The sequence below is a fragment of the Lacerta agilis genome, chromosome 1 (assembly GCF_009819535.1).
Source record: "Lacerta agilis isolate rLacAgi1 chromosome 1, rLacAgi1.pri, whole genome shotgun sequence".
NCBI classification, from domain to species: domain Eukaryota; kingdom Metazoa; phylum Chordata; class Lepidosauria; order Squamata; family Lacertidae; genus Lacerta; species Lacerta agilis.
Genome location: NC_046312.1, coordinates 90,614,984 through 90,641,205, shown reverse-complemented (window position 1 = coordinate 90,641,205; position 26,222 = coordinate 90,614,984). Strand labels below are relative to the sequence as shown.

The following is a 26,222-nucleotide window of genomic DNA, read 5'->3' as shown; positions in this document are numbered from 1 at the left end:
AAGGAAAGCAATCCCAAGCGCTTCCACTGACTTAAAATTATTTGGCAGAGAATTCCACACTTTAAGTATTCTCCACTTTTAAGCTCCAGCCTGAGCAAGCTAGGTTTCTCAGCATGGCTCTCTGAGCGCATGCAAAGTGTATTGAGCCTAAGATTCCTCCCTTTTATAGAACAAATCTCAGAATGCTGAATGCCTTCTTCTGTCCCTTTGTCTAGTCTTTAGATAAATTTCTAATTACTTAGTCAATATCTTCAGAAAAATGCAGACAGTGAAAATTGCCTACATTCTTCTGTTTGCCTGTTCACTAAGATCTTAAGGAATGTCAGTTCTTTTCACTACTTTGCTGCCTTTCAACTGTTTTTGCTTCTCTGTTGACACCTGGCTCCAGAATAAAATCTGTTTGTCTCTGTTACCCTCTTCCCCGTGGTTTAAGTGTGTTACTGGCTTGACCTTTATTGGGTTTTTCTTACTCCACTTTTCTGTCCATGAACACATGAAGTGAATTATAACATTTAAAACAATATAACATAAAAACATAATAACAAACAATATATGACAGCAGCGAATGAAATCCAACTAGGCATTCTTCACCTAGACTATATTTGTGATTGTCCAGCTCAGCCAAAATCCCAAGGGCTTTCTTAGAAGAAATGATGCTAAGGTGAATTGCTTAACAAAACTATCCTTCCCAGCTAACTGCTATAATGTGATAGAACTCAGGTGCTTTAGGTGTTGCTTTTTGGAACACCTGGTCAAAAGTTTCAAAAACAGTTAAACAATTAGAAGTTTGGTACTTTATTTTTAAATATTCCCCCCACTCTTTTTTTTAAACATGCCTGAAATACTGGGCAAAGGTGATTTTCTGAATGACTCAAAAGCCATCCAATCAGCATTATGCAGAGTCCTGTACTCAGACAGAAGGGATTGTTTTATAACAGATACAATGTCTGGCTAAACAGTATATAAATTCTGGCAGTATTCAACTCAAGCAGGAAAACAGGTCCCTTCCTTCCCCCACCCTTTCCTGGCTGATGCAGGTGAAAAAATAAATATGCACATCAGAAGTGCAGACAGCACACTTCCACAGCAGGCTGGCAGCTCAAATTATGAATATCTGTACTTTTATCCTCCCTTCATTTTAGCTAGTGAAGTAACAGTGGAGGGAATATCAGCCCTGTTCAATTTCCGCCTACCTTTTCCTGAAGGGAAGAAACAGTCCATCTCCACACTGCTCCGGGAATGTGAGATACAGAGAGCACTGCTGGGGACCAGGCCTTCCTGAGGAGGACTCCGCTCTGTTGTCCGTACCAAACACCAGCCGGGCCTTTCACTTGGCCTTTCCAGTAACTCCACCGTTTGTCCCACCTGGATACTCAGCTCGCTAATATGGCTGGCTATAAAGTCTTGTAGTACCACAGTTAGTTCACATCCTCCAGACAGCTGTAAGGGGAGAAAATTGAAACAGAAAAGAGGAAAAGTGAGTCACCTACAACAAGGCACAGTGATATTTCATATAACATTGGCTCTTGTACTGAGAAACATAGTTCAGTTTAATAGTTTCCATTGTGGATGCATCCAATTTGTTGCTTCAGATGGGATTCAGCCACATACCTGTAGGGCAGTGATGGCCAAACTTGGCCCTCCAGCTGTTTTGGGACTACAACTCCCATCATCCCTAGCTAACAGGACCAGTGGTCAGGGATGATGGGAATTGTTGTCCCAAAACAGCTAGAGGGCCACGTTTGGCCATGACTGCTGTAGGGCAAAGCCTATGAGACTCATACAGGTACTTGTATGTTTCCTCCCTCTGATGCAATTTGGGGGTCACTTAATCAGGAATAAATCTTCTTTCCTCAGTGGTGTGGTCCTGACTGGATATGCAACTCCTCATATGCATGCATTTTTTTCCTTTTCTTTCTTAAGGTATAATATACTATCACTGGATTTTCAATATCATGTGTGGTTCGGCTCTCAGTCAAAAGAGCAGGAGGTCCCAGTGTTCTTTCCACTGTTAAAACCAAGTAGGTTTCACATCCTGGCTAGTGCTCAGACATGGGACAACAAAGCACAAAACAGAGGTATCCTTGCTTAAACTTATGCCTGGACTAGCTTTCCCTTTGTGGTTAGATGCTGTTACCTTCTGATTCTGATTACTATATGTTAAATCTGCCTCCAAGAATCTCTCATCTCTTTCTTGGGAAAGGATACTTTATTTCAGGATCACTAGTTTTTAAAATGATGGAGCCCATGAGACATCTACTACTCCCCACGGGAGGGAAAACAATGATTATTATTATCACGGTTAGCTAAAGAGTGTCATCAGTGTAAATGGTGCATTACAGAATTAAATAAAGCAGGCACTTGGTATAAGAGTTTGCCATCTAAGAATTAGATGAAGGAGAGAAAACAGCAAGGGAGTGCTGGAAAAGGCAAAATTCAGAAACACATTTTATAAATGTAATTTATGCAACACCTAAAACACTGTATCTGTCTGGTGAGGAGGTAATGCTGAGAATTTTCCACACTGTATTGTTCAATGGTACATCTATAAGGAGGCAAGAGTCCCTTTGTGTCCCCTCACCTCTTCCCCTTTAAGTTTTGAACAAATGCACAAAACATGTACAGAGTTTTTGGCTGCAAAGGAAGAGAGGTCTTTAAAAAAAAACAAAACAGTAAGGCTAAGACAAATCTGCATGGATACAAAGTGGCGGCCAGTGTTCTGTCTATATTTCTGTTCTGCCTTGTTATGTCCTATGGTTAAAACAAAAATAACATTAAATATAAACTTTCCATAAATAATAGAACTGAAGCGATGAAAGTAAAAGTAAAAGTAAAAGTAAATCTAAGTCCTTACAACGAGATAAGTTATTTTACACCATAATTACTCTCAGATAGATGCTTGCAACAGCAAATATGGTCTATATTGATTTGGGGGGGTACATATCTTCAGCTCTAATGGTGAGCACTGTTGATGTCTGCAGTGCTGAAGCGTGCTGTGCTTCAGCCTTAATTATTCTCTTACCAGTCCGGGACTAACTTGCAGCCCTTCAGTTGTTGGGACTGCAGCTACCAACTACTGGCTAAGCTGGCTAGGGCTAATGGGAGCTGTAGTCCAACAACCTCTGGAGGACCACAGGTTAGACACCCCTGATGTAGTCCACATAGCTGGCTAATGATAAAGGTAATGGCTGTGCTATTCGAGAAAGGTCTGCCTTTGGCAGAGACCTACCTAGGGTCCCTTACATCCTTGGCAAGGAGTTGTATTGGCACCCCCAGCAAGGAGCTGTATTGAAAAGAATCAATAGCCTACATCCGTCATGTATGATCTAGCTGAGATTCTTGTATTGCAAGGGGTTGGACTAGATGACCCTGGGGCCTCTTCCAATTCTACAGTTCTATGATTCTAAGTTTCACTGCTTCCTTGTTACTCTTTTTACCAAATCTTGGCAATCCTTTTCTTTCTTTCTGGCCTGTGTCTATGCTGTTTGATGTTCACAATAGTTTAGGGCAGGTACTGTTTGCTCAGCATCCCACTCAGTTGCTTCTGGATTCCTGATCCATGTACCCAACTGCATAAGGATGTGTTTACTGACTGCTGCCTCTCCTTCACAGTATTTTCTGTGGATCTTCCTATGAAAGGTCTTAACCAAAAGATCACTCTGTAGTTGGGTGAGAAGGAATGTAGCAGAAGATTGATTAGACCAGGGCCGTCTTAGCCATTGAGGCTACTGGCCCATCTTTATGCTTAGAGGGTTTTTTTTTAGTGCTTTGACAGTATCAGGAATTGGCTGCTAAACTGGTCCTTGGAATCAGCACAGAGCACATTCCTCTGTGAACAAACCCCACTTTTATTGACCGATGCTGCTGGGAGGCTCAGGGGGATGTTTGAGCAATTCAATCTTTATGAAATCTGACATGAACTGAGCTGATCTGTATCTCTGGATTAATATGTGGATTGGAACCCAGTTATCAACTGAACTTCACATTTCTCTGACACTGTTCTTGTCTCAAAATTCACCAAATTCACCAAAATGCAATTTAATTGCACATTTTGAGAGACAATATGTTTAGAAATCAGTACTTTAAGGAAAACATATTTAATTATGCATTAAAATCCAGAGATTAATATGGAAATGTGATGGAATGGATTTCTGAACGAACACATGTAAAAGTGACATAGACAAGAAACACACCTGAGCCACCCATCCCTAGCCTCATATTTTCATCACAGACCTGAAACTTCCCTGGGGTGTATATCTAAGGGATCATAAGGCACTCTGAACAAACCATGATGCCCATTAGCTTAGCTGGTTTTATTTGCTTTAGTTACATTTTTTGAAGACTCTGTAGTAGTTACATGGTGATCTATGAGTTTGGCTCATTCAGATGATTTCCGCATAGCAAAAAATACTATGACTGCCTTAACATACACCAGAGTCAAGGATTTCAATGTCATAATTTAGGATTAGGCTGTATGGATAATAAAGGTAGTTCATTTAAAAAGTTGAGAGAATCAGGTTCAGTTCAACTCCTTTAAAAGAATATAGTCTGCATACAATGCAACACACAACCACTAGATGTCCATATTTGCTGTCTAATGGCAAACTGGATGTCTGCATCAAGCTAGGTTGTTTTGGACAGAACGGTGGGGGTGTGGTACAAGATATGCCTGGACAGTGTATATGATGGTCAATTAGTAACTGATGGCACCAACCAAAGCTGAAAAAGGACCCATCAATTGCTTACAGTAGTAAGGCTGGTAGATGTTACAAAAGCAGGGGCAAACTTTCTCTAGATGCTTCATACAACTTATGGGAAAAAATAACATAAAGATTCAAAGGGAAGAGGAAAGTACACTTAAACGCTGAGGGGGAAATTTACGAAAAATAAGAGAAGTCAAGTGGCAGAATTCCTAGAAATCTACATGACCACAATGAGATCAAAGGCATAGCAAACTTAGTTGGTCTCTAAGGTGCTACTGGAAGGATTTTTTTTATTTTTTATTTTGTAAAGCCTAATAAGCTTCATTATCATTCCTGAAAATGCATATTTTGGATATTTTTGCAAAAAGGGTTCTTATAGCAATGAAGCTTTGAGAAAATGAATGCAATGTCTGCTAAAAGCTCAACAAGTTTTTAAGGACAATGTAAGTTTTCCCTTGGCTATGGGGCAAAGGCACCTTCCTTATATACCTTTAGGTGCCAGGCGAAAACATTCCTCTTCAACCAGGCCTTGGGCTCATTAACATCGTATTCCCTTTTAAATGTGCTTGTGGGAAGAGGTGGGTTTATTGGTTTGTGGCTCCCCTGTTTTTACCATGTATTCTGCATTTTCATCTTGTATTTTTATGTTGTGAACCACCCCAAGATCTATGGATGAAGGGTGGTACACAAATTGAATGAATTAATGATTAAATGAATGAATATTTTGGGCAACCAGCAGGGTTTCCATTTTCTGGTTGCAGCTTTTGGCATTTTACTGAATTCTAGATCCTCTAGTGGGTTTGTGGGAAGCTACTCTTATCTAAGGAACAGTACAGTAAACTGCAAAAGCCTCCTCATCAATTATTTGTGACTCCATGCCTCAGACAGGGGCTAACATAAAAATCAATTTGTGACATAGCTCCTGTCAATAACTTATTAAACTCTTAATCTTCTGAAGTAGCAAAAACCGCTTGGGTCAGGGGGATAGCACTCCTGAACTCTGGTGCTTAAGGAGCATTTGTATTATTTGACCCTCATATATTGTTATCTGGCAGAGACTCTTTGGTCTTTTCATCTTTTTTCATTTGTTAAAATGTCACTTGAGGTAGAACTCAAGCTATGGCTCCATCACAGTGGGAGTGGGAGTATAGCCAGAGGAATTCCAATGAAGTTGATCAAGGACATAAGGTTGCTTCTAGTGGAGCTACTTGCTGGAATAATTTTGCAACTGCCTCCCCCCCCCCCCCCGTATTAACAAATGTATAATACTGCAGGTTTGGGGCAGTACAATGTATTAGATTAATGAGGAGGCAATCCTACGGTCTCTTATGTTGGAGAGGGAGTTCAATGTCAGATTCCCATTCCCTGTCACTGGCACTGAAGCCTCCAATGCCCCGGCCCAACTGATGTGGGTGCATGGGGAAGGTTCGGGAAACCACTAAGATCTGAAGGATACAAAGTCATCCCAGTCCCCTGACATGCCCCTGTAATTCCTAAGCATGCCTAAATCTCCCTTGCACTCTCCACTGTTCCCAATAGGAAGGGAAATATAAATTAAATAAATTAAACCCAGAAATGGACAAACACAAGATCATTCTTTTGTCCATTTTTCTGCCCTGTTGGCTCAAGTAACTTCAGTCTCCTTAGGACTGCATTGTTAGTGTTCAGAATAGAATCATGCATGCAAGTTATCTAGAATCCTCTTTCAAAAGGAGTAGGTCAAAAGGATTAGGTCATATCCTTCATCCTTGACCGCTGACCATGCTAGCCAGAGCTGATGGGAACTGTAGACCAGCAACATTTGAAGGGAGTAGTTCAAAGGACAACATTTTTTAAAAGCTGTCCTGGTGTGTGTGTGTGTGTGTGTGTGTGTGTTTCTTTTGGGTAACACTGCTAAGATAGTTTTATAAATAATTTCAATGTTCAAAGAAAATTTGCTATTGCATACCAGTTGCTGAGGGACTGTTGCCTATATGACCTGCTTGTAGGCTTGCCAGAACCACCAGGCTTTCATTTATTTGGAACAGAATGCTTAAAACAGAATGCTGAGTTCAGTGGGGCTTTCTCCCCCAGGTAAGTTTGTATAGGATAACAGTTTCCTTCTCTAATGTTAATCCAAGTACTGTTTTATAATATGCATTTTTTAAAAAGGCTGCAAAAGGCAGTGAAGGATAGGCGTGCCTGGCGTGCTCTGGTCCATGGGGTCACGAAGAGTCGGACACGACTGAACGACTGAACAACAAGTTATTACTCACACATATGCGTGAGTAACTTCAGATAAAAGTCAAGTTTTGAGAAGATAATATTTCTCAGGTAAATGTGTTAGTACCATTTCCAGCAATATGTTTGTGTCTCCTTATTTCTGTAATAAATTCCCTCATTAAGCTTTATTCATTTTTTTAACAGCTTTTCACAAAGCGACCACATGTTTGCATTCAATAAAAGGAGGAGGGAACATTTATGTGAGCCGGAGCAAAGGCAAACAATAAAAGGGTGGGGGGAAATAGGTAGCTGATTTAAGAGCAAATATATAAAACTGGGAAGGAGAACATGAGACCTTCCAGATGTTGTTGAACTCCTGCTCCCATTAGCCCCACCCAGAATGGTAAAGGATGGTGCGAGTGGTAGCCCAACAATATCTGAAGAGCCATGGGTTCCCTATCCATGCTGTAGAAACTCAGGGAAATTATCACACTGTTGTGGAGTGCAGTTAGATTCACAATAAAATCAAGAACAGGGAAACACGAAGTGCTGGTTCCACTCTCTGCTGCTTCACAATGCTAACAGAAACTGGTAGAGCCCTTTAAGCTACAATGATGTGCTTCTTACGTCAATCCCATGTGGAAAATGATACTTGATTTTCCATGAGGCATCTATCTGTAGGTGGCATGCCTCCTTTATTATTGTGACACAGCTCTCTGCAATATTATAATGTTATGTTTGATCTACATACATCAATATGGAAGACTGAGCCAAAGAAAAACTATAAAAGATGACACTCCAGTCCTAGACTTTCTTTTCCCATATTTAAATATGAAAATGTAAGGGAAAATATATCCATAGATCTGGACTGTAAGCATATATATTTGCTTCTAGTTCCAATCATTGCTCATAATGACAGAGTATTATTCAAGTCCATCACAGCAATCAGATTAACCACACCTTTCCAGTAAGCCTCCTTCATAAAAACCACTGGACGGGCAATACTGAACTATCCTGTGAAGGGGTTTTGTTAAAATGTTGAGAGACTGAATTGGCACTATTCTCTTAAAGAGACATGTTTCCTTTTTGCAGGCACATCCAACTCCCAAGAGACTGCGATCTACTCACAGTATAAAAAGACCGACTGTGATCATCTACCCATTGTCATTGCCAGGAGTTGTTGAGCTTTTTTTAGGGGAGGGTTGGCCAAAGGTGATCACTAAACTTCATACCGCGATCTACCTGTTGGACATGCCTGCTCTATAGCACAAACTTATTTTATCTATTCTTTATCTAGGAAAAATTGGTTAGATTAGGGGGAAAGCTCAAGAAATTCAGAGTAAGGAAACGCTGTTAACACACAACAGCAAAATTCACAACATTCAACACTACCAGGATGATTTAAACAAAGCAAACATCTTCACTGAATACTAAACAAACTGCCATTTCTGTTAGGAAACTTCTGCCCATCTTGGATGGTTTGGATAAAAGCCAGTTTTAGTCACTATGAAATTCAGAGAACAGAAAAGTGAGAAAGATAGAGAACGATGATTGATTTATGTCTACAACCTAGGGTGAGGGTGGAAAACGGAGTCCTGTCAACTCAGTTCTCTCCACTTGTTGAATTTCAACTGCACATTGTTCAGTATTGCTGTCGTGCCCACCTGGGTGAATAGGAAAGGGCAGGATATAATGTTCTCTGTGCAATTTACAAAATGTTTCCTGCATAGTTTTATGAATTGTATTTTCCCTCCTATTAAAACAGATGGCATCAGTCACTTTTGTCCATCCCTGCCTATGTGTACCAGGCCAGAGAGCTATCCAAACATTTGAATAAATAAAGCTACTCATTTATAAGCAGAAAAAGGTCCTCTTAAAAATGTTCAGATATATCTTATGCAGGGGACTGAGATGCTGCCAAAGATATTTTTGCATGATATCTTATTGTCTTTGTATGAACACTCACCCTGTGCCCTGTCAACATCACATTCCCCATCTCTGCTCCACATTGTTGACACATATTAAGTGATCCTACACAGCATGCAGCTCAACATGCAGTGACTGTTTCTGTCACCAATCCTATATCATGCATAATGTGTAGGAATGGTAACAAAAAATTCCACTCCATGATGAATCTCCATTTTTCTTATAATGGATAAGATCCCTTACCATGTGCTGATAATGTGGAGGCGGGGAAAGTGATGATGTCCAGATATAGGGTAAGGTATAATACATGTTACGGGGGAAGAAGAAATCATACAAATATGCTATTTGGGGCAGCATCCCCACACTCCACATTAAACACAGTTCCACTTTACTTAGTTTTAGGAGGCCTCATTGATTTCTTGAATACAGAAATCTCAAAATGCTTTGGGATCCAGGAGCTGTTTGAATTAAAAGAAATATGGACTTGTAAAACCTCCTTCCTGGTCTAGGTCTCTTAGGTAGGAAAGAAGGAGATGGGAGGGAGAGATTCAGTTGGTTTTGTTGCTGCCAAAGGAGAAGAGAAAATGTCCAGAGATTCATGGAATCATAGAATTGCAGTTGGAAGGGATCACAAGGGTCATCTAGTCCAATCCTCTGCAATGCAATAATCTCAACTAAAGCATCCATGACAGATGGCCTTTCAACCTCTGCTTAAAAACCTACGATATGTATATGTATGGTCCTTTAGACCAAGATAAATCCAGTTGTTTTACAACAGGTGGAAGAGACCACAACAGTAACTGGAAACATGCAGCTATAATAGCTGAAAGAAAATCTGTTTCTCTGTGTTTAGATAACATCCACCTTTTAGTGTTCCAGATTGCTTGGGCAGATTGTGGCACAATAGGAATCCTTAATAGACAACCACATCTACAACCTGACTCTGCTGATTTTTGGACTAATGTAGGCAGCCTGTGCACATACACGCGCTACACAGCTTGGGATGATATGCTTGCATAATTTGTAAATGTTCTTTAGGAAAGAAAGACTTTGCAACTACTGCCCTAGAATAGCAGTTCATTAACATTATCACATAATTGTTTTAAGGTCAGGGATGTCCATATGGCATGATGCTTTGCTACTTTTTCTTCTTTTACGCCAAATATTGCTGTAAACATCAGACTAAGATAAGGAAGTCTGTGTGAGCCTCTATTGCAAAGTCCTCAGAACCTTTAGCAGGAAGCAAATAATAGTTGATGATCAAATACTATAGCAATACATTCAGATTGCAACAATAAATAAAAATGCATTTGTTGCTTTCAAACTTTACACAATTCAGTGAAATACTGGTGAATGACGAAGGTGACCAGTGAAATACTGGGGAAAACGAAGTCATGTGTCACCTTCAGGTTCTTAACTAAGACTGAATAAAATAGCAAACATGGAGGAGCAGACTGAGAGGTCTTGAGGACCACATTCAGTCCCTGTGCCCAAGGTTCTCCACCTCTGCATTGGTGGCTATACTCAGGATGAGGGTAAGCTGTAACAATGCATATTACGAGGCCTGTCATTTGAGTAAATAAATCTTAGTTGATCAACTGAGTTTTAATGAATTTCAATTTGCATATATTTGCATCTAAAGTAGCAGGTCAGACAGAAAAAATGGGATTACTGGTATTTGTTTTTAGATTATGTACACATCTGTTGCATCAGGCACCCTTTGTTCTTCTAAGAAGGCACCTATGGATTTTTAAATATATCACATAAAATAATTGTTGAAAGAATTAAAATCTGCTCCCTGATTAATTGGAAACACCTTTTCTGTTTATCAAATGGTTTTAACTGATTAATTACCAAGACATGGCATTACTGGTGAACAGCCATGACACTCATGTAGTAATAGACTTACAGGTGGGACCCCACTGCCTTATTGTGGCACATAGCATTTCCAGATTGTCTCAGCTGGCCCTTAATCACTTAGTCACTGCTACTAATTAAGACTATGGACAGAGCAATGTTAGGTGGGGAGGGGAGATTCCATAACAGAGCAAGCACCACTTTCTAAGCCTGTCATGACCTATGACCTTGTACACCATGGAGGACTCCGATGAGGAAGATGTTCAGACTGCTTCCTTGGGGGAACTACAAGTGCCTTATTAAGGGCCTGCCTGTCTGGAAGACATAGCTCTGACTCAGAGGATGAGTCCCTAGAAGAACCTGTCTCCCAACCTCATAGAAGTCAAAAGACTACAAAATAGTGAAGAGCCTTTAAACAGCCAGCCAGCTGCTCCAAAGACCTACCATACTCCATGTCTTATCAGCCTGTACAAGGCTTCAGTTAGCTCTAGCTCCCAGCAGAGATGACATCTCCTGTATCTGCCTGAAGAGGAGAACACTTCAGACAACACAGCCCCATTGGAGCTGTCAGAGATCCTGCTGCTGCCTGCCCAGACCTGACTCGGGCCTGATAGTAGGCAAAGCCCTGCCTGGCCCATCAATGATTGGTATCACTTCCACCCTTTTCATCTCTGCTTTGTTCTTAAAATCCCCTCCCTTGATTCCAGTGCATGAGAAAATAAAAAGTCATGCTAATGAATAGGCAAAGTTGTGGACAGCATGAATCCCCGTCAATATACTCTAATTTTATTAATTTGGTGTGTAAATTGGAAAAAAATAACGAGTGGCTGGGGCAACCCAGTCAGATGGGCAGGATATTACTACTACAATAGTCACCAGGGCAAGGAGGAGAAGAACCCGACCAGTATTTTTTTGCACCCCCAAATCCAAAGCAGTATGCCAGCAGTCCTATCTTAATAATGGGCTTGATTACTGTTATTAGTGATTCACAATGTTGTGTTAAAATTGCGCACAGCAAAACTAGCAGATAATTACTTCAGTATTCTAGGCAAGGGTTGTGGAACTTGTGACCACCACAATATTCAGTCATCCCAATCATCCATGCTAGTGGGGGCTGATATGAGCTGGAGTCCAATGACATCTGGAGGGCCACAGGTTCCCTATCCCTGTTCTCAGCAATCACTTCTAAAATGTTCATTTGAAAAAAACTGGTTTCCCTCTCTGTCCTTCAGCACTATTCACATTGCAATCCTATGCATGTCTGTTCAGAAGTAAGTCACATTGAGTTCAGCTCAAAAGCAAGTGTGTGTAGGACTATAACCTTGATTTCTAGAAATGCTAAGCACATTAAGTGGAAATACATCCCATGGATTTTACTGGAAGTTATTTCTAGGTAATACACTAGGGGATGAGTTACACGTAATGCCTTTACAAAGAAAGCATAGTGGAAAGTCACTACAGGAAGAAAAGGGTCAGCAAACGATGTGAATAGATTCCCAGATCCTTGACAAATCAAAGATCAACCAGAATCCCCCAAAATTCTATACAATGACCATCAGCTTTTATATGCAAATGAAGGTTTTTTTTTTAATCTTTGACAAAATAAAGGTCTCATTCTCAAAGACAGGCAACACCTGTGAAATTTAAACAACCAACTATTTTGTTAACACACCCCATGATTTCACTTTCCCTGACTACACAATGTGTGTGTGTTTGTGACCATTGCCTTTCCTGGCTTTCTTCAGAAATCCAAAAATTCACACCACTATTTTAAAATGTATTCATATTATCAATGCAATAGACTTAACTTTCTTAATAACTTTTTGTTAGCAATAGCAGATAAATTTTAAATGTACGTACTAGGTATAACTGTGTAGTACTAGTGAGTGATGGTTACTGTCATGGGAGGCTTACAGGACACACCAGCCACATACTTTATCTCTCTCTCCAACAAGAACAGCAAGAGGTAACTCCTGAGGCCACCCAGTTACTGCTAAGTCTAGTGCCACCTAGTGACTAAACTACTCAATGACAATATCCACACAGTATTGCATACAAAAAAACAGTCCCTGATCACCACTTGCTAAGCTAGTAGATAATTACCACCTATCTTATGGCTGACCATTTCCTGATATTTGGTAGATCATCAATAGCAGTATGATACCATTCTAGTTACTGAACAAGGAGAGTCCTGGTTGGTACTGCTTCTACTTGGTGTTAACCCATTTATAGTAATGCCATCTGACATCTGCTGTCTTAATTTAGCTCTCAGGCTAAATTAATTTCAATACCTTTCAACACTTCTCTTTCCAAATCTTACATCCATTCATGCTTTGTATCATCAAGAGGCATACATTTTTCCACCTCATGTATACTATATTTTAGTAATCTCCCATTTCCACTCATGCAGTTCACCTACTACATTATAACATGTAGTATTTAAAACTAGTATTATATACTCATATGACCAAGCTACTTTTCCATTATTTGTGCAAATTATGCAAAAAACCCTACATCAACTCCTTGTACCTTCAGAGACAACCTTTCACTCATTATTAAATCTATATAAGTTGATAACTGTATTAGATAAAAAATCTAAAACACAAAACAAATAATATGAGGAAAAAATTCATTCTCAGTTCTGATGGAATTATTATGACCCTGCTGCAATGACCATCTGCTAACATCTGCTATAATCTTGCATTGGCTACAGAAATTAAAAGCTTTTGCTCACATGCAAAGAGGGTAAAAATAAAGCAGAAGGAAAATTCACTGCAGACTGCATATATTAATATCACTAACTTCAAAAGAGAAGATAGATAATTTTGCAGAAGATTTCCCCCATCAAAGTCTTCTATTAACTACTTTTTATCTCAGTAAAGTGATCCAAGCCACAATGGAGAGAAACAAAACTGATCACCGAGACACAATGATAGCAGTGCACAAAAAAATGTGAAACCCACTGTACCTTGCCCTCCTACTGTTGAACAGGTGTGTTCTGAACAAACTAACACTTGTCTTATCAACTTGACGTCATTGTTACTGGGTTGACAAGATGTTTCCATGACAAATTTGAAAGCTGATCTGTTCCCTTCAATTCTGACGATGCCTCAAGACTACCTCTCTTTTCCAACATTTTCATGGGTAACACCCACCTATTAGGTTGGATGAATGCATAGTTGAAATTTAACTTATGTCTTCATGTGCTTGGAAAAAGTAAAACAAAGCTATTTGTTGAGCTCTTCTCACAGCTTTCTGTTCTGGTTGTACTGTGACCTCACCTTTATGACCCATAACACAATGTACTTTCAAAAGCTGTTGGCTATATCTGCATTAACAAAGGAAATCAGTAACACAGGAAACGACAAACCTTGTAAGCACACAATTCTATTAACACTTTGAAGTATATCCCTCCACTTCTACATACACACAAAAACACACTGATGGCTATGAATTATCATCTCTAGCAGACAGAGCTCATAATAACTAGCAGATGTCTGAACTTTGCATGATTGGGAAGAGATTTCACATGGATTATGGAATGACACAGCTTTCCATACGTATCAGGGTGTTTCAAGATAAAGTAATTTATAATCTATAGTCATGGATGACAAGTTGCAGTGGAACAGCAGGAATCTGAGTAGCTTTCATATTCCATCCCATCACAGTTGCAATCCTCTAATAAAAGAATGCTAGAAGCAGGGCTCTGGGTGCAGAGGAAATTCCCATAGCACTTGTAGCTCTGTTAACACATTACTGGTCTGCAGGTGGAGTAGAAAAGTTATCCCAGTTGACAATGCATATATTGTACATCCCTTCTTTTCTTATTTTTGTGTGTGAACAGATGCTAAAGACAATTATTAGCTTGATGCCATAAGGTAACCTTTCAAGGTTAAGGAAATGGGACTGAGCCTGTAGACACCACTAAGTAGAACAGTATAGTACACACTGGAGTGTCTGGCAATGATGCGACTCTTGCCATGAGAGGGCTCCTCATTCTGGAACTGATCAGTGTAGGCCTTGTTCAAAAAGTCCACATTGATCTTTGAAGCCCTGCCCTCTGAAATACTTTTACTGGGGGTGGGGCAGGCTCCACGAAGATGAGGCCAAGGGCAAGAAGCTGGGAAGGGACAGAAAGAATGAATCTTGATCCCATATATAGTAAAAGAGCTCTGCGTTTTAGTACAGTGGTACCCTGGTTCTCAAACTTTATCCATTCCAGAAGTCCGTTTGAAAACCAAGGTGCACTTTCCCATAGAAAGTAATGCAAAATGGATTAATCCTTTCCAGACTTTTAAAAACAACCCATAAAACAGCAATTTAACATGAATTTTACTATCTAACGAGACCATTGATCCATAAAATGAAAGCAATAAACAATGTACTGTAGTCACACAATCAATCAATCAGTAGCTGAACTGGGTTCCACACAGTCACAAAAACAAAAAGAAAAAGAGCCGCAAAAACAAAAATGCAAAATAAAAAGCAAAAACAGGCAGACCTCAGTGTAACACTCAAAATGGAAGTGTGGCACTCAAAAAGGAAGCGTGGCACTCAAAACGGAGTACATTTGGCTTCCAAAAAAGTTCGCAAACTGGAACACTTACTTCTGGGTTTTAGTGTTTGGGTTCCAAGTTGTTTGAGTACCAAGGCGTTTGAGAACCAAGGTACCACTGTATGTCTATTTAGAATATTCTTCTAAACTTCTACACAATGCTGTTGTGAATCAGTCAAGCATTCAACTACATACAACTACTGTAATTCAATTATTATTCTTTGAATTTCTAAGACTAAAAAAAAAAAAACCCACTCTGTCACAAAATATAAATGAGTGATTAGGCCAGCAAAATAATTCAGGAACAACCAAAGGCTTTCCTCCTCAAAATAAACAGCAGTAACTTTACTTCACTAGCAACCAACGATAGAAGGTAAGACTTGGCAACTTCTATTATTAGTAAATACATGTCATTTTTTATTCTGATGATGAAAGTCAATACAAATCATTTGTTGTATGGCTGGGTAGGTCAATTGGAACCAGATTTCCAACAGGCAGCACAGGCACATACATATCCTTAATGCTCTGCATCTGGTTTCCAGCACATCATACTTTTAATAAATCATGTGTCCCCCCCTTCTATACATGTTGCTTCTAATTTGGTAACAGGAAGTTGATTATATATTGCATCTAAGGCAGCTTTGTACAAGATATAACACATTAATAGATATACTTTCTCAGTTGTCTATTATGGTTGATTGATGAGGAAGCAATATCCCTGCTGACCCCATGACCAGTGCAGATTTCTTCTGATGGTCACTAAATAATACACCTCTCTTTAAATCACCATATGCACATTATCGTCTCCAAATAATTATACAGCACCAGAACTAAGGATAGCATCAATAATCAAACCTGTATTGAAGTGTGTTCAATTGCTTGGAGTGACTTCTATAACTCTGGAACTATTTGGACAACTTGTTCGTATGTCTGGTCTCTCCACGCTCTACTCACAACTTGCAGTATACTCATAAAACAACATGACGGATAGTGCCCGAACTTGTAAAGAAGAGTTTTGTCTGCATCTCCTTATCTTGACAAACACACTTCTGTGTCAAAATTATCATGAAGAGCAAACCTCAGCAGAGAATGTCCCCTCAACAATATGTCCAAGAAAACATCTCTGAATCAAGGAGAGATTTGTCAGTTTAATTATCTTGAAAATGAGCATAATTAAGAAATCTTTTACACACTTCATTGCTTTCCACTGTACACATGTAAGCACACTTTATATAAAAATATATAAACACACGAACACATGTACTGAACACACACACACACGGCTATTACAGTGGGTTTCTACATCAACACCTCCAGACTCAGCACGTAGCAACATCACTAGCACAGCAAATACATCTACTGCACACATTTTTATTTGATTACCACCATTTTTGGGGAAAAATTCCGTGCTTCTCTGTGGCATCTATTCTAGTCCAGAATTTTCAAAGTTCATTAATCTGTGGGTAATCTCTTTGAACAACAATGAATAATTTAGCACTTCAATCACTTCAGCTCCTATGAGCCAGAAACACTTTGTAAGGCAGTGCCCATATTGTCTGAAAGCTGTTATTTTATGTTCTAGCAGTCGTCATAGTAACTCATGGGGGAGTATGTGAAAAAGCCAGTAATATATAGAAGAATGATAAGCATAAAAGTAAAATTTGAGAATGGATTGCATTCCAGGATCTACTATCTGTCCAAGCTGTATGCTTTAAAGCTTAGGACAGCGAATATCATGTGCTTGCTTAGGGGGTGGTGATAGCCTAGTTACATATTATTCACTCACTGATCGGCTCCCTTTAATAATCTGCCTGAAAATAAATGGCTCGTTCATAAGACACTGGAAAACAAGCTAGAAAGCCCTGTGCCACATCTAGGAAAGAATGGAAGAACTTGCCTTTCTAGATCAAATTTCAGAATTCTGTTTCCACAGAATACAGAATACAGGATTGTGATCCCCACACACCCTTTTCCCCCAATGGAAGGTTGGGTGGGCTTTTTTTAGAGGGTGCTTCGCATAGGAAATAATCTTCCTTAGACTCAAAGAGTTTGGACTATTATGCGCTAGTACTTTACCAATGCTCTGGTTGTATCAAAAGATGTTGGTGTGTGGAAGAAGAAAAAACTTGTATATTTTATATATTACAAAAAAATGCCTTCCCCATTGTATACTGTTTGATAAGCTTCCCCAGTGATCCACTGTGCTGAATAAATTCCACAAATCTCTCCCCCCCATGGGGAAATATTTTATTTGTAATATGTAAAATATACATGCCTTTTCTCTATAGCTATCATAATTAATATTAGGTAATATTAGGGCTGCTAGTTTTAAGGGCAGACCTTTTAATTGTTGAGGCTATTTTGATTCTAATACGTCACGATAATGGATAATAAAACCTATAATCTTTAAGTATTTATTTCCATAGTACTAGAGGAATGATAGCATATATGTCTTCTGAGGAATAAGCTCCACTGAGTTCAATGAGATTTCTTTGAAGGTAGGTGTATGTATGCTTACAGACTAATGCTACCTAGTGAGCTCATTAACAGAGATAAGAATTGAAGGTAGATACTTTCTAGTACTTTCATTTTAGTACCATAACCACTATGCTATATTTGCTCTTACTGAGGCGCTAGTAACAATGAAATGATCACATCCGTTATTTCTAAAACGATCATAACAAGAACATGCATTTTACAGACAGGAGGGAAATAAAACACCAAAGTCATGCGAATATTGTCCATCTCCCTGGGATCTGAAGGCAGAATCCTGGATGCACTGCCACTTCTTGCCATATAAGTTATTATTAGATTCTGTGTGGCCTTTTGATATGAAAACCTCCTCGGAGTCACGGTGTCTCTGAAGCAAACAAAGCAGCGAACGTATCTGACCTGAAGCAAGAGCTAATGAATCCTACCAAACTTATACGAATGTTCAATTAGAATGTACAATTAGAATAGCTTGTTAGCCTAGTTGCCTCTTCTTTCTTCTCCTTTTCCCTAGCTCCACACCTCACAGCCTCCCCTAAGAGATCACTGAGTCACTCTTCAATGAAATAATCTTTAATTAAAGCTAGACCCACAGCTTGTTTTCTCACCCATCTAGAAACCTTGTAAATGTTTCAAACAGTAGAGAGGTTCCAAAACCAAAACCCCAGAAGGGATCACTCAGTAAAACCTTTGTTAAAAACTGGTTCAATGCATTATCTGAACCATTCTTTTCATCAGCCAAGCTTTCACACAAAGTTGCATGGCCTGCGATAATATTCTCGGTATAACCTTGAATCTTCAAATAAACAATAGCTTCTATTTAGCGTCTTAAGAGAGATTTGCTGAAATGTTTAATAACGGTATCTGTTACTGTTACAGTAGCTGTTACAGAATTATTAAATTGTTTGATAAAAGATTAATGCAACAGTGTGTCACTACAATGTTAATATTGTTAGCACTTTGATCAAATTTGTAGTGTAGAGCATGCAAATAATATATACTGTATTGTAGGTTACCTTTCCTGGTGTTTTCACCTGTCACTTCCTATCAATAACATCCCTGTTTTAGCAGATGTAAATGATTTGCCAGAGTTACTCATTCCTTATCCAGCGGATATATGCCTGAAGTTATTTATTATGTGCCTTGCTTGCCTTAAGGACTTTATAAGCAAGCGTCAAAATGAAGAAAATGAAAGAGGAAAGTAGGTTAAATATATATTTCCAAAATAATATTTTATTCTTGTGCAACAGCCTTAAATAAGCAGTGGCCAAATCCTAAATATTATTTAACGGGCTAGAGGTAAGGTAGGGTGTGTTCAGACAGCACTTTACTCTGTTTCCCCAATGTTTCCTTACCTGATAATTTTCAAACTTTCACACAATATAAAAGCCCTTTCTGTAAATCTAGTGGACTCTAGTGGAAGTTTAATGCTAACACTTTCATGTTAATGGCTTCCAGAGAAAAATCAGTTGGCTAACCAATTAACCTGGAAAATTGTGAGATAAGATTTGGGATGGTGTTCCAGCATAAAATTTCATGGGGGGAGCATGGGGAAATAGAAGCTCACACGCACATAAAAGATGGGGGATGGAAACATGTTGGATAATGTGAGCTGTTGTGTCACACCACACCTTCTGCTATGAATGGAATTTAGTGTCATGTGGACGTGCTGAATGTTAGAAACTGGGACAGAAGTGCTAGCATTATAACCAGGAAAACTAACACAGTAATCCTCATGTCTGAATGCACCCACAGGTTCTATGAATGAAAGAGCAAGCAATAAAAAACCCCACAGTGTCAGTGTGGAGCTGTTGAGGGGAAAAGGGTACACACACTGGCTTCTAGTAAATAGGCACCCTGGGCCAGGTTGTTCACGTGCATGCACTACTGTTATCAGGGTTTGGCTTGTAAAATGCCACTGTAAACATGAACCTCACCCAAAACAGGCATATGCACATAGCTAGTTCGAAATTGACAGAGCTAGCTGGGAATCAACATTAGCTATGTTTCCCCCTACTCTTAAACCATTAGATAATTGTCATTGATATCAGTACAATGTACTCATTTCCATGTCACCAATGTTTAGGGACAGCATGAAAGACATATACAGTATTAAATGGGCACTTAAAACAACAAGAGTGTCGAATATAAAAAAGTACAAAAAATACAAAAAAGAAGCCTTTAACTGCAAGATCATACACCGTTCCTCCTTTAGTTAACTTTCCACAAGTGCTCCCATTTAGGGCAGTTTGCTCAGCAGCAGAGGGAATGTCTGCAACATTTCACCACACCCACCTTCACCTTTTATGGGTGGCCTGAAGAAGCACTTCCTTGATACGCTCTTTGACAGCAAATGAGTACTGTATATTTAAAAAAAGAATCTGTGGACTGGAACTGCTTATTCTAGAGGAATGGATAATTATTTTTCAGGTCCTTGCTTAAACACTTAGGTAGCCTCTAATAAGCTGTAACAAACACATTATTTACACTTTCCATTTCAATTTTACACCTACCGGTACTTAAAATGCTTGCAAGTTTATTCTGCTACAAGTCTATTCTGATCTTTTCAAGTTCTTCATATTTGCTAGAAATCTTGAATGAATGGTAACCGGGTTAGTGACCATGTCCCTATAACATGGAGCTGTTTTTCTGCATTTACACAAATGATTGTCCACTATATTTACACAAATACCAATCCCACTCTACAAATTCTTACTCCATTCAAAAACAACACATTTACATCCTAAATTGTTCATTCAAGCAGCAAAATAAAATCTGGCTTCTTCAAAAGGGGAGAACACTCTTTCTCCTAATTAGAAATTGAATCGGAACACTGTTTGTACCTTTACGGACTTGGGTTTGAATAGTTCATTTTACTAGCTGATCATGATTATACTATTATTATCCCCTTGACCTAATGTGATGTAAGAGGAAAGGGAGGGGTTCAGGTCATACTCACTCTCTTCTTGATCTGTTTTGATTGCCTCGAACTCATCCACTTTAACATTCTGCTCCTTTGCTGGCTGCAGCCTCTTTGCGGTTGAAGGCAAAACTGAAAATGTTTCTGTCTGTCTCTCTCTCTCTTTTCCCCTCCCCTTGCCTGTCTGACTTTCCAGTGCAGCTTTATAGGTTTGCAACATGGTTTATTTCCTGCAATTTAGCACCACACAGTCATTCTGAACAGAGACTTTGTACCACCTCTGCAACTTGCATGGGCTGCCAACTTTTATGTCAGTAACTGGGCTTCCCTTATGCTTTGGAAGATTCAGCCATTCTGCCTACAGCGAGATCACATGTACATCAGAAGCATCTTGTGATTTACAGATAATTGCTTATGCAATGTCTTTGCAATAGCAAATAGTTCACTAACATGAGGTTTAGCTGAAAGCTATGGTGTTTGCACTACGAAGACATTTTATGAAGGTATTGATTGTAAAATGGTTTTTTCACACTGCCTAAACTACAAGGCACTGATTGGCTGACAATCTGATTAGCTGGCTAAGGACATTCAACGCCTCTATTTCAATATTATGCTTTTAAAAAGCTGTTTGGCTGTCTTCAGTCTATTCTATGGTTGTGTTTAAATGCAATGCTAAACCATAGCTTAAGGTTACAAGAATGAAGGTGTATATCAACTGTGTGCTTGAGAAGCAGCTAATCATAAATAAGAGAGCTTTGCTCAGAATGAACCAGATGCCTATAAGAGTTGTGTCTTGAGCATCTTTCAGTGATTACAGTGTGAAGCTCTTACATAAAACAGTGTTTCCAAGGGTGTTTTGTCAAAATGCAGTCCCAAATTCAAAACAGAAATTCAGATTTCACTGTCTCTATATTAAGAGTTAGCTATTCTCAAAACAGGGGACGCGGGTGGTGCTGTGATCTAAACCACTGAGCCTAGGGCTTGCCGATCGGAAGGTCGGCGGTTCAAATCCCTGCAACGGGGTGACCTCCCGTTGCTCAGTCCCAGCTCCTGCCAACCTAGCAGTTTGAAAGCATGTCAATATGCAAGTAGATAAATAGCTACCGCTCCAGTGGGAAGGTAAACAGCATTTCTGTGCGCTGCTTTGGTTTGGCCAGAAGTGGCTTAGTCATGCTGGCCACATGACCTGGAAAAACTGTCTGCAGACAAACGTTGGCTCCCTTGGCCAGTAAAGTGAGATGAGCGCTGCAACCCCAGAGTCGTTTGCGACTGCACTTAACTGTCAGGGGTCCTTTACCTTTACCTTTACTGTATTCTCAAAACACACCCTTTATCCCCTAATTCAACATTAAATATGAAAGTTGTTTTTGCTTTTAAAACTGACCTGGTTATAATAAATTGTGGGTGTGTTGAGAAGTATGTTTGGGAAGGATGTCCTCTGGCAAGCTTTCGAACGTCTCTTTTGGATGATGTGGAAGAGCACTAATAATGCACACCATATGATTTGTACTAGTCAAACATAAATGTCTTATTAATTTGATTAAAGCCATGCATAATCACAGGGTTGGAAGTGACCTGAAGATCTTTCAGCAACTCCTGCATCTTGAAAAGATAGGATTCCTTTACCCATTTACATATACACCACACATTAATCTTGCCTATAAAATAACACAAAATATTGAACGCACGCAAAAACTAAACCAAGCATGATTATGGTGTATTTCTGAAATTGTTCCAAGATACATTCTCCTATAAAAGGCACACATATTTAGTGGCCAGGGGCCTTAATTACTTGAATCTAAAAATGGACAGGTGATAGTGGATTATTTGCAACCCAACACAAGTGTCTGGCAGAAGAGGGTGCTATGACAACAGTGTCACAACTTTAAGGTGCAAACAGAATGAATCCTCTCTTGAAAATCAATTCAGAGGTGTTGGGGGCGCGGGGGCAGGCAAATCCATGCAATCTCTCACATTATAACTAACTCTTTGTACCAAGCCTTCCTAAAAAGTTTTACAAATTTTGTGGAAGTCTGAATGCAAGCAGTTGCTCAGCCATAGGCTTCTTCACTGCAGGCATCCACAACATTCACCATTCACCATTCATTCATTCATTCATTCATTCATTCATTCATTCATTCTACCGCTCATCATCCAAAGATCACAGTGCAGTTTGCAATACAAAAACAATGTGTAGATGTTCATCATAGGGCCAATAATGTGCCCAATGAATAAGATGGCGCCAGCAGTGCAACTCCACTCCTAGTAGACTAGTTGCTAATCATATCTTGAATTCCCAGTGTCAGATACAGACTCTAAAAACTGGTCAACAGTTGGACAGAGTATATGAGCATTGCTGAGGCTGGAAGGTAGAACAGAAGGGAAGTAACATTTAAATATCCAATTCAGCTTCCCCTCATCTCATCCATCTGTTCTCCATTGCCATAGCACCTTTTGCCCCTTATTAGCCCTGCTTCTGCTGAGTGAACTTCTCCATCACCTGGCCTCTCCCTTACTCTATTGATTCTGCATGGCACTGACAGCATGCAACCTACTACAGGGTAGCCTCTTGCTGTCACTCTTGACCTTATGATGACATTGTACTGGATGAAAGATAGTAGCAAGTAGCAGAAGAGGACTCAGCATGCTTCCTTATTCCCTCCCCACCTCCACAACTATCGGGCATAGCTCAGATATTTTAAAGGATAGAAAGGAGGAGGGGAGGAAAAAGAAAAGCTTGCTTGTGATTCACATATGCAGTGCTCCCTGGGTGAAGATGCAAAAGGCCATAGAAGCACAAATTATTGCTATTTGAAAACGCCCACCTTCAGTGCAGAACCCCAAAGGTGGCAACAGAAAACTGAATATTTCTCAAAGTCTTGAGTGTGGGAAGCAAACATGAAATCTTTGTGCTCTTGATTCATTTGTGTGTGTGTCTTTCCACCCAGGCAACCACTTTGACGATCAACCCCTTTATGCACCAGTCAATTCAAGAGCCTGCTGGGGTGGGGGTGGGGAATCACATGGACAGTTTTACGTAGGTGACCCAGAAAGGGAGGGGGAAGTAATAATTGTTGCATTATGGGAATTGCTGGTTAAACTCTGCTCAGAAGCAGATGGGGTAATCAAAATTTACACTGCAAGCACATGCTTTGGAAGGTTTGCTTTTATAAATGCAATGGCAGAGTTCTTTCTTACTCACCACATTCCCAACTATAAGCCAATAAGTTCCTGCTACTGCAACTTAATAGTTTAAGGATTTGAAGTATATTTAAGCCATTTTCTTATGGATGATTATGTGTTCTCATAACTAAATGGAAAGAGACCACCCTATTTCAATTTTCACAATGTGCATCTCATGTTAGAATTCACAATCTCATCCAGGTTTACTGAAAAGTAAGCCTCATTTAGTTTGATAGGGTGACTTTCAAATAGGTGCACAGAGGACACTGCAATGCAGCTTTTTTTTTGGAAAGCAAGAGGAAGTATTTCTGTTCTGACTTTAGTATGCTACAAACACACAGGACAGTAGTCTACCAACTAGATGACTGGAGGAAAACTTATTTACTCTAAGCCAAACAACCAGGAGTTTTAAATTAAAAAAATCAAGTTATTTTTATCAAATAAAATACTATCACTTTCAATTGTTCTAAAACTACACAGAAAGAGAGAAAAGCAAGGAGGAAACAAACAGGAAGAAAGGAAGAAACTCTGATGATCTGGAGTTGAGTTGCCAACCCGTGGTTTACAGTTATCCACAAATCGGTCAAAACCAAAATAGCAGGATGCTTCACAAAACTGAGGAATACTTGATTAATTTCAACATGTGATGCTGAACCGGATCATATTTATATCTTGTGGGGGGGGGGTCCAAACTACTCAAACAGATTTATCATTTAGAAGTTATTGCTAAATAACTTATAAATGATCAGTTATTTTGTTCTACACATAAAATGGGATGTTACTGTCACTGAAAATCCCCCCAGAAAGTTTTAAGTATTTGTAATCTCAACTTTTGTCCCTTAAGCAAGGGGGGGGGGGACACACACACGACCTACTGCAATATTTTCTACAGTCCACAGTTCCCAAAATCTCAATGAGTTACTAAGCAGAATCATTCATTTTCTATCTCAAGTACTTCTAAACAGCTTTGTGCAAATGAACTCTAAGGCAGTGCTACTTGAAATGGTAGTCTGTGGACAGGAGCCATTGGCTGCCAATGCCCGATGACTTCATCACAGCCCAGGTCGGGTGTGATGCTTCAGAGACCAACATGGCACAAGTCCCTAGCACGTTGGGGGTGGGTAATTGCCACTCCACCACATCAGATACCTGCACTGGGCACCATGCTGCAGGGGGCACCACAACAATGCTGTAGAACAGAGTGTGAGAGATGGGGGGGCAGCCTCAACAAGCTTTGTAGCCAAGATGGGTTGACAAAAGAGAAAGAGAAAGATACCTGCATGCTTGGTGAATCTTGAGGAATATAGAAACACAAAAAATCGTGGGGGGTGGGTGGGGGTTTGAGAAAGAAACACAGATGGGGCACTTCTCCCCCCACAAAAAAACAACAGTTTTGAATGCAACTGCACAAGCATGCAGTGTATGTCAATCTTGCTGTGCTCTTTGGCTGCCTCACAATCTGTATGGGTCAGGGTTTGCGTGGCAGGCTTTCAAAAACCATCACACAGGCTGCTGACAGAAGGAGGAAAACAGAAGCAAGAAGCAGAAGGAGCAACTGAGTGGAGAAAAGAAGACATCCAAAGGATGACAGCGAGGAGGGGACAATAAGGAGAAAGCAGGAGGTAGGAGGTGGTGAAAGACAATTTATGACAGAATGAGTGAGAGAAGGCAACAGAGGAGTTGAGTGAGAGCAGGGGCAGCAAAGAGGAGTAAGGAGAAGGTAGGATGAAAAGGACCAAGAACAAGAGATGGTGAGGGTGGGGCTGGGGGCAGAGGAGAACAGAGTGATGAAGTGAGAGAGAATGGACTGGAGCAGAGGTGGAGGGAGGGGAAATGGCAGCATAAACAGTGGAACACAAAGGGGAGAAAGGAGAGAAGTATAAAATGAAGGACACAGTAGGGATTGAAGAAGAGGAAGTTAGAAACAGGGTGACAGGTAGGGAAAGGGAAGGGAGAATCAAAAGTGAGGTATTGTATAGGACACTAAGATTTTTAATCCAAGCAACATTTTGCTGTGGGTTCTCATTATGGCATTCCTCCCACCCTGGCTGGGTCTCTTATGCTGTAACTGAGTTAATCTGCAGAACCAATATGGTGATCTTGCTGCCCTACCTTAGCAGGGGAAACAGCTCTGTGGGAAGAAACAGACACTATTCCCTCTATTTCCTGCCCTTTGTCAACCTTTCCATTTTAATCACCATCCATTTATAAAATATATTTTGGACACTATTTCCAATGCACCTGAAACACAGTGAACAACTTGCAGACTTTTTAAAAACAACAACAACAAATGCACACCTGCAGAGGCACGTACTATTTTGCAGAAGGCTAAGTAGCTCTAACAAAAGTGTGTCATGGAGTGACCAAGGGATTTTGATTTATTTAT

The 26,222-nt window shown here is 39.8% G+C and overlaps 1 protein-coding gene across 16 annotated transcripts in view; it reads right to left on the bottom strand.

The window, feature by feature from the left end:
- The window catches only part of KALRN (kalirin RhoGEF kinase), a 494,138-nt gene that overhangs the window by 88,133 nt on the left and 379,783 nt on the right, over nucleotides 1-26,222 (bottom strand). For 15 of the 16 annotated variants that reach the window (XR_004427468.1, XM_033162965.1, XM_033162941.1 and 12 more), the window contains one exon: nucleotides 1,194-1,440. Coding sequence is in view for 15 of the 16 variants with exons in the window: in XM_033162965.1 (XP_033018856.1) it covers nucleotides 1,194-1,440 (247 nt within the window). In the remaining variant the exon portion in view is untranslated. Of the gene's footprint in view, nucleotides 1-1,193; nucleotides 1,441-20,692; nucleotides 20,952-26,222 lie in introns of those variants that run through there. The other variant, XM_033163027.1, reaches the window with a different exon arrangement.